Source organism: Nematostella vectensis, chromosome 10, assembly GCF_932526225.1.
Source record: "Nematostella vectensis chromosome 10, jaNemVect1.1, whole genome shotgun sequence".
NCBI classification, from domain to species: domain Eukaryota; kingdom Metazoa; phylum Cnidaria; class Anthozoa; order Actiniaria; family Edwardsiidae; genus Nematostella; species Nematostella vectensis.
In genome coordinates, this window is record NC_064043.1 from 15279294 (window position 1) to 15291736 (window position 12443).

General features: G+C 38.5%; 1 protein-coding gene across 6 annotated transcripts; it reads left to right on the forward strand.

The window, feature by feature from the left end:
* The first annotated feature begins 3456 nt into the window (after positions 1-3456).
* On the forward strand, positions 3457-12426 carry LOC5508691 (probable G-protein coupled receptor No9). Of its 6 annotated transcripts, none has more exons than XM_048733455.1 (2): positions 3457-3634; positions 10696-12426. In XM_048733455.1, exon 2 carries the CDS (start codon positions 11033-11035, stop codon positions 12131-12133), a length of 1101 nt encoding a protein of 366 aa, XP_048589412.1. In that variant the 5' UTR covers positions 3457-3634; positions 10696-11032; the 3' UTR covers positions 12134-12426. The 6 variants fall into 6 exon arrangements, with proteins under 6 accessions (XP_048589412.1, XP_032233343.2, XP_032233344.2 ...); XM_032377452.2 differs by lacking the exon at positions 3457-3634 and adding an exon at positions 3995-5013; XM_032377453.2 differs by lacking the exon at positions 3457-3634 and adding an exon at positions 5300-5559.
* Positions 12427-12443: the final 17 nt, after the last annotated feature.

Below are 12443 nucleotides of genomic sequence, written 5' to 3' on the forward strand. Positions count from 1 at the left end.
ATTAGAGTGTGGATCTTAGATACCCCTACCCCCTAATTAGTGTGGATCATAGGTATCCCTACCCCCTACTCCCTTATTGTTACCTTACAAAACAATTTTGACCCCCCTTAAATAAGAAACTATTTTGTATATATATTATACTGTTTTGGAAAGGCTGTCGCGATATTATCTATTGAATCTGTCAAATGAAGTACAATACTTACCCGCTTATAAGGGAAGGGTCATTATTTAACGGGGGAGGGGGGGGGGAAGGGCTGCTGTTTTATTTGAGCGTCGATTTGATACAGGGCTTAGGGGAGGGTATTATTTTTTTGAACAGGTATTCTGATCAATTTGCGAGCCTCCGAAAAGTCTGAAGTTTCAATTATTTCTGGGGAGAACGCCTGACCCGCTATAAAATAGACAAATTAATGTGATGCGCCTTCTGCTTGCATATTCATTACTTACGTTTGGGTGGCGTTGAAAATCATTTTCCCCTAAAGTGTGGCCTCTACTATTTCCGTCATTTGTAGTTTTGGTTTTATTAACTTCCAATTTACGAATTTCTATTCCTTCAAACTTTCCAGATTGGTGGTACATATTTAAATAAGATTTCAGTTGGGAAGGAGCTAATGATGCTGTTTTCTATTTAGGTTTTAACAATAATTAGAATTTAATATATTTGAAAATGGCAACATTTTGACGGAGAGCTTGCCCCCAGACCCCTATAAAATAATATTTACACCCCTGAAAAATGGGCTCAAAATCAACTTTTCTCCTGGCTTGGTGGTGTTTAAGCCCCTTTATGGGCATGTCTTAGTCAGTGCCCCCCCCCCCCTCCCCCCACAATAATTTAAGCTTTTTTTGTTCTGGGAGAGGGCCTTAATTTTTGGTCGCCTTTTTGGGGGAGGGTCCGCATTTTTGTGCTTTAGACCGGGGGGGGGGGGGGGGGTCGAAATATTTGAACCAGAAAGAAATTCAACTTAACAGCCCCCCCCCCCCCGATAAATAATGACCTTTCCCTAAGAACCTGTTAGCCAGTTGGAACTGGTGTTTATTAAAAAAAAAATGAGCCTTAAAGATCTCCCGGCAATGATGAAATATCATGATTCTCAAGCAATAAACTAAAACGTGTATTCTATAAAATATCTTGACCACATTTTGTATGAAGGCCAGGCCCGTATTGACATTCCATCAATCTAGATGCCATTAGTATATAAACCTTTCTGTAAAATTTAAAACCTATTTATATATAATATTACACGGTGGCGCGAAGATACTCACTGCGCTCACTCTCAAAATATTGTTTCCACCACTTGAAAATAAACTTTATATCGTCGAAACTCAAAATGGGCGGAAAAGCTGTTTTGATTTGACGCGCGCATACATCCGGGACATTTCGATAAATAACTTTCATTTCTTCAGTAGTGAAAATATGGAAAATACGAGTGTTTTAGTTTCCGGTAAAACACTACTGTCCATATAATAAAAGAACCTAAATAGCCTCAAATTTAAAATAATACCCGTAAAATATGGTTATTTCGAGATTTGTCTTCCAATAAAAAATGACAACAAAGGTTTTGGCACTAGGCCTTTTTAAGCCTCGTGCAAATAGCGTTGGCGAGTCGCTGGTCAAACAGTGATGGGATGGGTACACCACGTTGGGAGATGCTTCGAAGCAGTTCGCCAATAGTTCCTGTTTTTGTGGTGTACCGAGTATAGCGCCGCCATTAATGGGATGTGCACGGCGCTTAAGACTTTGCCTGACTATGCCCTGACAAGGTCATCAAGGTCACCAAGGTCATCAAGGTCACCAAGGTCATCAAGGCCACCAAGGTCACCAATGTCATCAAGGCCTGTGCCTTTAGGAAGAGGAGGATGTGGTGGTGGTTAACACTAGGGAGGGGAGGGCGGGGGATACACGGTTGCCATAAAATTGCCTAAAGGAAATATTGCGCCAAATGCTTAAAAAATAATACAATATCCATTGTAGCATTATTTCTTCGTGGTGTTGGAGTGTTTTTTAAAAAGTATATGATAATAACAATACTAGATAGAGATGTTTAAAGGCTGATTTAGGCCTAGTTTAAAGGCCGCATTAACGTCGCTCCCTTTAAAATTCGAATTTTATTGGACGTCAATAAAGTGGTGGTTTTAGACGCCGTATTAAATTAGGTGTAGGTATACAGCTATGTCAAAAACACGTTGTCCAAAAGCGCTCAGCCGGATGGGCCTATACCGTGAGCTGGTATGGGTAATATGTTGTTCAGAATTTTTATTTTATTTTCAGGACTTTATTAAATAGACTGTTGTTCTGCTATTATAGCGCTTAACGAGTTTGCGCCGGTAGTGAAGAATTTTATAGTCTGAAACAACATATATTACCAAACTACTTCGTGGTATGGGCGCGTGCGGCAGAGCGATCTTGGACAACGTTTTTTTGAAATAGCTGTATAATTTAGTTCTAGCGGGCTAGCGATAAGTGCCTGCGCTTTCACAATGACAGCGGTACATGGCGCCTTGAAACTTCATGTAGGCATCAATATAGTGTCCTAGATACTGGCCCTTACCATAGTGATGGTTACATGAAGTATTATTCTTTATGGAGTAGAAAAGCAGGCATGCAAATTTGCAAAAAAAAAAAAAACGAAATAAGTGCTCTGTGTGCTGAATATAAAATTGCGAGCTTATCGAGACGTTGGTTTCTTGTACGTCGCCATTTGACTAAAAGAAGAGGACCAATAAATACAAAGTTCAAAGATGTTGTTAAGCGCGCGCGCTTTATTTGAAACCACTGGATAATCCTTCGCGTGACTTCACAATTCAATTAACTATTTGCTACGGCTGGAACCCAATTCGGCGTTTAAAACCAAAGCCTTCTTGTAGCCGTATTCTGCCGGTTCAGCTGCAATTGCATTCATTATAATAACATATGCATTCTATACAGCGCATGGGTAATACCAACCCTATAAAACTGGAAGTACTTGTTTTTGGGCGTGGCATCCTATCTAGAATTACTCGTGGTGCAAAGGTTTATCACCCTGCCCTACTATAAATTTGAACGATTCTGCACTATTTTCCTGCACTATATGGGACCTGCCAACGGCATGTCTTACCTTGAACTACACACTATTTCCGTAGTCTAGCGTCGTGACGGAGTCGTAGGCTGATTTACACTCTACGACTCGAGTTGTAGAGGTGTGGCGGGCAAGTCGCATACGGCTAAATCGTTCCGTCTAAATCAGCCTTCAACGAGCTCAACATCACATAGTTCACTACCTTGACGGCTAATCCAACCCGATTACCACTCCATTACGAATTCCAAACAAGGCGTTAGGACATTAACACTAGACTTTGAGTTCTAATAATGATCCTCTTTAGATATAATAAGCTTTATTCTCTCAGGAAATCCTGGGGATATGCAAAATAATTGCGTGCTATAGGTGTAGTATGTTCGATTTGAGCCACACACGTCTTCACTTAATGTAATCAACTGGTGAATTGACAGCAGGTGTCTGAAGGCAGCGTTTACCCCTGGCATTAAACATGAATCTGATTAATGTACAGCGCTAAGATATGAACCTTTGATTCGTAGAAACCAGTGTACAAGGACACATACATCGAGGACAAGTTTAACAAAGAACACAAGGCGTGGGTAAGTCAAACTTATCATGCATATCTTTGTGTTATGCCCTCACCATCAATCAATGTTAATATAATTTAACCGCTCAAAGCGGTTAACTAGTAAATATCTAGTTTTCGTATTACAACGTGAACTCTTTATGTGTGTGTTGTAGGGGGGAAAGGACCCATGCATCTGTACCGAGCCTCAACTCGATAAGTTTAGGTTCATTTGGATTTCTATGATAGAGGTTAGCTGTTTTTAGTTTTCCTTTATCGAGATTTTGAGCCTATCTGTGAACTAACATACCCATAAGTTTGTAAATATCAAAGTGGACCCCACTTTTTGTTAGATAAATCACCATGCGAACAGAAAGCATGATCTCCTCCCATCAATCAATCATCTTATCATCACGCATTATTCTTCTGTAATCAAGTAGTAAAAGTATAAAAAGTGTTCACTTATCTCTCTCTCCTTGCTTGTCTTGTCTCGTGTTCTTCACGCGCTGTTCTCTCTCTCCTCTCACACACCCCCTCTCATAATACAATCATGGAATCAAATGACTATTTTACAATTTGTCACACAATGGCACCAAATCAGTTCCGGTCATATTTCAGGAGGTCAAATATATATTAATATGTAATCAAAGAGTATTTTTTGCGTAGTAGCCTTTGAAAGTCTACCCTTTAGCCATATTGGTAGATTGAACATAATACGGAGTTGCGATTAAAGTGTCTTCAGCTATAAAGAAAGGTTGGGTAAGATTTCCTTTCTAATGTCTCGTTGTACAAAACCGTCAGATTTTATTTCCTAGCAGCGTAATATTCCCTCAATGGGAACCTAATTCCTCTTTTGTTAAACCTTCCTCCAGGGATTTTCCCAACAAGAAAACTTAATCATCTAGTCAAGGAGAATTTAGTTAGATCTTTATTTGAGTTTAAAGTCTTCCGACTGCAAGCACAATCTTTAAATGAAAAATACAAAAATCTTTAAAAACAAAAACGTATTCTCATAGCTTGATTATTTTCTTTGCGATAAAGGATCTTCCTTTATCGCCATTAGCAAGCGTTTAGACGCCAAAAAATGAGAACAAAAAGCAAAAAAAAAAAAAAAAATTAAAAAAAAAACCGTTCATCGATTGACTTGACGTTTAAACTAGGTAGTTCTTGGGTAGGAAATGAGAGAGGAATTACCCCACCAGCGAAGAGGGTGACGAAAATTGAACGTGCCGATTATGACATATTCAATGCAGCTCATATCCAACGTGATGATAAAACAAACCAAGGAATTCTTCAAATGGACCGATCCAAGTGAAATTCTTGTTTGTTATTCAAAATACTCACATAGGAATTAAAAAAAGCAAAACGAGGGCGTACATCATGTCGGATGCAAGATTGAGGATTCAAGAGAAGGTGAATACTTTTGTATATATTTTAAATCCAAGCAAATGTTTCTTGTTTTGTACCTAAAATGCAACAGTTTATTGTTCATTTATACTATATCACACGCCACATAGGAAAACATAACTTGGATTTGTAACTTTTGCCATAAAAATCTCGGAATTTATTAGTTTGTTGGTCAAGTGCAGAGAACATTTTTTCATTTTTTGATAAAAGAAGGATAAACTCTGGTCATCCAATTCGTTAAAAAATGATGCTCAAAGTAGTGGAAGATCCTTCGCAAAAGGAATTCATTTCCTATTATTATTTTAACAATTGTTTGAGGAGTTCAAACAATATCAATATCCAAATTACGCCGGCAACACCCTCAAAGTGAATTTCATCATTACTTCTTCTCCAATTTACTCGTAATTCATCTCCGTCTTGGCTCCAAAACAAAGGTTCTTGCCAATTGGCAAGAAAAAGACGAATCTTTTACAATCCTCGACCATCTCTGTCCTCTGTCTGAGTTGATGACTTAACACTTCAAATAGGAAAGTTATCAGGGCAAGATTAAAGGTAAATAGTATTTTTGATGTGATTATTTTGAATCGTAAAAACAGACAGTTCCGCTCTTATCATTTTATACGTTTGAAGACTCATATTTCAATCATGTATTTGAACGTTTTAAAAATGCATCGGTTTGTCCGAAACGACCAAAACGAATAAAATCTCAAAATCTCTAATCTCAATCTTTCTGCACGGCTCTTCAGCAGAATTCGTATCAGCGATTTTATTTTCGAATCATCATATGAAGGTAGACTTTTAGAAATTCAACATCGATGTGTGAATTATATGGTGAAGCTCATGCGAATAACGATATAATCAAATGAAATATAACGTGGAATTCAGAATGCTATAGCTGATTTATTTCAGAATGATTTTTGATGCGTTTTGAAAGGGTCCAGTATTGCTGCCCACGTGGGAGTCCAGGTGCTGTTCTAGCCAATCAGAGCGCGAGCAAGAGATCGTCAATGAGCATACTGCAGAATACTCTTAATTATATTTCTAAATGCACGTAGTTCTACTGTTTTAAACAGACAAAATTTGTTATAGTAACTTAAAGTTTTCAGCACAGAAAAGCGAGATTGGATTGAATGAAGGTTAGTTAATATATTTAAAAAGTAAAGCAAATACTTGTTACAAAATCTATTTTAATTGAAAATAACGAGCCATGGGGCTTAGGGGAATACCCGACCCGATACCCAATACCCAATAAATACAATATAATGAGTCATGGGGCTTAGGGGAACACCAGACATCATCACCTGGCAAAAATCCAACAACATGTGAGTTAATCATGTTGAAGATTTCCTGCCTAGGTCCATAGATACACAGTTACAGAAAAGAAGAATTGTTTGAGTCCGTTCAAATGTTACAAATTGGTTTCATTCTGAAATTTCAAACGTTTTCAAATTTAAACAATTGTTCACAAACGAGTAATCGAAAAGTATAAAATGCTTGTTGAATCAAAACATGTTAATTTGAATTTCCACATTAGCAATTTGGGACAAAATTTTCCCTTAGTTATTCAATTACTAATTTAAAACGTCTCTTTGTTTTTAAGAAAATACATCCACTATTTACAATAGCGACTTGTATGTACACGTTAGTGTTTGGAGTTCTATTTCCGAGCGACAGTAATTTCATATGAGATTGATTTTAATTTAAAACACATATAATTGTTATAAGTAAACTTTGTGTCCTTTTGGATAGTCTTGTCTTTTTGCAATAGAAAAAAACCCAGTAATTCCGAGCTCCACTCCTATAGCATGTTTTCGTTAATTGACATTGGGCGAACACAAGTAAATAAATGAAGATAATACAACGAGAAATTGATCTAGGTCTGAATAAAGGAGAATAAAGGAAGGCCGTAAAAAGTGAGAGGGGATTCTTTTTCGTTCTTTTAAGAAATACAACAGAGGGACAAAATAATGAAAATTGCGGTTCGCGAAAACAGGAGACTTTTACTTTGAAATTATGATAATTTGGCAAAATGATTTAACAAGGTATGTTAATTGAGTGTGGCGAGACTTTGGTAACAACAAAAACAAAATTCGGCGTAAATTCGGCGTAAAGTCTTATCACAAATAAAAATTCAGAAAAGATATATGAAAATGTTTATTTGTTTTAGATTTCTAGTGGCTAAAATAGCTAAAAATTGTACAACAATATTCGACCTCGCAAATTGAATTCGCAGTGGGGTACTGCGAAAGCCACATAAAAGAATAGTCCCACTATTTTAATATTGGCTAAAGTGTTTGTTAGAAACGGTACCGAAAAATAATCATACAAGTAAGATTTTTCCAAAATCATTTCTAATTACAAAGCAATTCAGGCGTGTAGCTAGTCGCGAAGCATATTATTTCTTTTATATCTTTTACTATTTTTTAAGATAGCGTGAGAGGTGAATATAAAAAAATATCATTAATTTAACTTTTACTAAGAATATTAGTCACTCGCTGTGACTATCTCTTATAGCGTAATGGGCCATTAAACCTGTTAAACTAGCGACTGCTAGGTGGACACTATCAGAAATCACTATAGGGAGGATGTTTGGGGAAAAAAACGATTATGTTGAGGATATGCTCGAGGTACTGAACAATGGAATGGACTCGTACCATGCGGCGAAGTTTATTACGCCAAACGCACAGGATACGCGGTTAGGTTTGTTAATTCTTTCTTTCTACCGCATAAATGCGGTAACAGGGCGCTTTACAGGAGTCACACTATAAAGAACCCACGCTGTTGAGTGATGCGAATCACTGAATCCAGCTGGAAGATCAGGTCTCTGGTAGTTTATTAAGTGGACCACTCTAGCTTCTCTAGCTTCACGGCTACGCGTTGCTAAGACTCTAAGGACACGATTAAGGTAAACAAGACGACTCTGTTGTGATGTGAATGTGTCTCCTGGTTGTCGATTGTCTGTGTGTAGCATTTAGAAAAAAAAATCCTTTATCTCGATGCATCGAATATGATAAATAAGTCAATACCTTTGTGTCTGGTTGGTTTTAACTGACTAGCCACAAACAGCCTAGAAAAGAACCAACCATCGACAAATTTGGAAAAGAGTAGTAAATTCCACCCAACACAAATATTTACTGAAGATAGGCATTTTAAGGTTGCCCTTACTATAAACTCTTACATGCATCGCCAAGATGCATAAATCCGACTACCAAAAAATCACTGATACTGTTACTGAGTACGGACATGTGAATCCCCATCTCCTGCATCCAGAACCTGTTACACAATTCGCAAATCCTCGGATCCCAAAACACGCGACTCCGCGCACATTTTACTATTTTACTACGTATTCTACTTCCTTTAGAGTACAATATATGCGTAAATTTATTTATGATAAATCTAGATCCGAAAACAGGATCTGTTTTGGGTTAAACCAAATAAGTTTGATTAACTGATGTGGTTAACTTGAGCCCACGATAACATCCGCCACTTTTAAGCCTTGCGGAGAGAAAGAATTATAGGAAACTCTTCTCTCGGACTCTTCGACAATGTGTAAATAATGAATAAAAAACAAAGGAAGGACAGAAACAGAAGGACAGAAACAAAGGAAGGAAAAAATGCAGAACTCCTCTTTGGTTGAGTTGGTTCACCTCTGAATTCAAAGCGATACTAAAATAAAATAAAATGAAATAAAATATAATGAAGTGAAACAGATATTTGAGGTATATGATGGTTATGTAAGAAACGTGAGAAAATAAATTACCCCCCGGTGGGGGTATGGAACTCACTCCTTATTGTTTTTTTAAAAAACATACCGTAACGGTAGAACGCAGAAATGGCACATATGTAGAAACATATGGACTCAACTAGAAATATTTAATCGTTGAACAGTTTACATGTTTGTATGGCCGTACAAGAATAAAATGACATCATACAAGTGGGCTCTTTTCGTTAAGTCATTACTCCTTATTTAGAAAAAGCATTTCCTTTCATTTTCATAAACTGTTGTGTTTTCGGAAATGAATGCGTGATGCCAATAGGGAGCTAATGGACCTATATACTTTATATACTGTTACCCCTGAGATCAGGATAGCGAGCTAATTGACCAATATACTATTTATACTGTTACCCCTGAGATCAGGATAGCGAGCTAATTGACCAATATACTATTTATAATGTTACCCCTGAGATCAGGATAGCGAGTTAATGGGCCTTACTATATACACAGGGAGCTAATGGACCTAGATCTGTATACCATATGCTGCTGGCCATCAGAATGATGAGGTGTACTGCTAAGGACTTCAAACTTTTTCCAGTTGTTTTGGTTGAAAACGTAGTACAACTATGTTCTAGCTAGTATACAATAGGGACTTCGACGCTTGGCGAAAAAGTCCAAAATAGTGAATGAAATTACTTAGACTTTATACTCAGGAACAAACATAATGAACCCAAAATTTCATTTCTACAATAGCGAACAGGGAAAGGTAACTCATACAACAACCACTCCCGTCCTCGCTAAACCGCAAAACTTTGAATTTCAGGTCGTGGTTTAGCGGAAAACGGTTGGATATCATTGAGCTAAGACAGAACGTCTTTTCCCGTGCGACTTCAGAGTTTCCAAATCATTTCATTGTTTTCTATCGTCCCCGTTCTGTTGCCGTACTCGTATCTTTAAGTCCAGAGTGCTTACATTGAAACAAACGTAGCTATAAGTCGCGGTGGATTAGTTTTCTCTTTAGTGACATTACAGCACAAGCTGCAACAACTTATCCACCGTTCCTTATCAGCTGAATATCCGCTTCTAAATATCTAGCAAGTGGTATCGATTTAAATGTGCGAAAATTTGTGACTATCATCTGAAAAAAGAAGGTTTTATCTCCCGCGTGAATTCCGTTCCACACATTTGCTCACTGTGACCATGTCAACGACACCTGAAACTGACTGCTCCTCATAAAGTCTGATCTCGAGTGGAAATTCTTTCCGAACTTCTTCCGAGAGGTCGGACTCAGTGCGTGTGTTCTCTAAGAACACATGGACCCTTGGACCAATCAGAGCGCGCGATTTGACGAGTGTAATAGAAAACAAATCCATATATCAAGAGCTGGTGGCAGTAAAGAGCTTGCTTAACATCCTTTGGGTGAGCGTCATTGAGCGTGTACTTCTACGAAATGAATTATTTATGCACATAAAGAAAAAGTGGAGAGTTCCGCTTTGATTATTCTAACTCACAGTTTCTGGAAAACTCTTTGGCATGCAATTCGTTCTGTCCAGCACAAGGCTTTACCCCGCATTTTTAAGATAACTCAGGTGAAGGTTGTGAGTTGCTCATGGTTGCAGGCTCATCGGGGTTAGGGAGGATTTAACTTACAAAGACGTGCAAAATTAAAAGATTTCCCATGTCAAAACTCTGTTAATTTTAAAAGATATGAAGTTTTAACAAATTACCTTAATCATGTTGATAATTAGAAATCCCATCTTATTAATAATAGCCCCTGGAGGGCTATAATGAACCTAATTGTCTTAGCAGCGTTGGAACCCAATAGAAACAACTTTACATTTACATGCACAAACGGTGCAAACAGTAACAGCGGGGCTCTTCGCCGACTAAAAGAGATAAAGGATAGCATTATTCGCAACACAATGACAGTCGCTTTCATTTAAAACATCCTTGTTCTTTGTATATTATTGCAGATGTGAAATATTGTCGACCGCGGGCAGCTAAAAGTTCCTGGGCGAGCTAACGGGGCAGCAACTGATCCAAGAAGAAGAAGAAAAAGACGCAAGCGAATGCTCTGGAAGAGACCAGAAGAAAAGTGGGGTACTTCGATCATTACATGTATGATACTGTTGGTTTAAACCCCTGTGGTGAAAATAAATTGGTTGGATCATGCTATTAAAGCAACTGGAATAGTTGGACAAAGGAAGCCGCCACTAAACTTGCTCGAACAATTCTATTTTACAACCACCGTATCATTTCCATTTGAAGTATCATGAATGCACTGTCTATCGTCTGAAAGGAAATTTGGCGATGTCTGACTTTAATGGAAGCGAGATGCTAGAAAAAGGATGGGGAAAGAATACATCATCGTCCCCCCAACTTGACCCTCGAAGCAAGGCAGAAATTATTATTCAAGCAACCTTCATGGTTATTATTATGTTATCGTCCATTCTAGGGAACATTCTCATATTGTTAGCGATCAAAAGAACGCGGTCCTTGCAGAGTATTACGAGCGTTTTCATCGCAAATCTCGCGGTTGCGGATTTCCTTCTGGCAGTGATAGGAATGCCTTTCACGATGACGTCATCCATAACATACGACTGGATATTCGGGCCGTTCTGGTGCAAGCTGAACGGAATGGCAAATAGCGTGTTTTGTATCGCCTCTATGCTCTCCCTTGCTGCCGTGTCCATCGATAGATACTTTGCTATAATCACACCGTTAAAATACCCGATGCTGATGACACCACGAATGGCTTTCATGCTGGTGGCGTGGGTCTGGTTACAGTCTTTACTCTGTGGGTTCCTACCAATATTCGGCTGGTGTCGCTACACTTATATCACAAACGAGTCCATCTGTACAGCGGAATGGGGGTCTAGCATACCCTACACCATGTTCATATTCGGGGCATGTTTTTTTGCGCCCTTATTGGTGATGTTCTACAGCTATTATCACATTCTTCTCGCAGCGAGAAGGCATGCGAGACAAATGGCTCTAAAGGTGGGCGACATCGCGACACCATTAAAAACAGCCGTAGCCATCACTTTACCGTCAGCAGACAATAACGCAAAACGCAAGCGAGAAGAAAGGGAAGCAAAGTTTAAGAGTGACACTAAGGCGGCCAAAACTCTGTTAATAGTCATGGGCACGTTTCTATTCTGCTGGTCTCCGCATTTTATTGGGATGACTTGTCTTCTATTCCCCAGCTGTCAGTGGCCCGACTGGTTTTTTGCGACCACCACGTGGCTTGCAATGATGAACAGTGGCTGCAACCCTATCTTATACGGTGTCCTGAACAGGAGGTTTAGGAGAAGCTTCATAGAGATTATTTGTTGCGGGAGGAAGTCCAGGCGAGTGGAGATAGATCATTCTTTCTATCACGTGGAGAGATCGAATGAAAGGGAAGATTAGAGATTCCTTGATAGAGGGACGGTTAGAGATTCCTTGATAGGGGGAAGGTTGGAGGTGTCGATAGAGGGAGGACAAGAGATGCCATGGTATATAATAACCCACGTGACATTTGCTAATTGAATCGATCAGTGGAACAAAAGCCACCAGTTTATTTTCCTAATTTATTTATATATATATTACTCAATGTTGCATCCTGTCGCATTTGCTGCGTGGGGTGTGTTGGCAAAGGGGGCTTATAATTAAAAATGTATCACAATAAAGGGAAAATATGAAATACAAATAATGTATCAAAAGGTCTGTTATGTAGGGG

Excerpts from the sequence above, each read along its gene's own strand:
- LOC5508691 (XM_048733455.1), top strand. The coding sequence starts at position 11,033 with ATGTCTGACTTTAATGGAAGCGAGATGCTAGAAAAAGGATGGGGAAAG.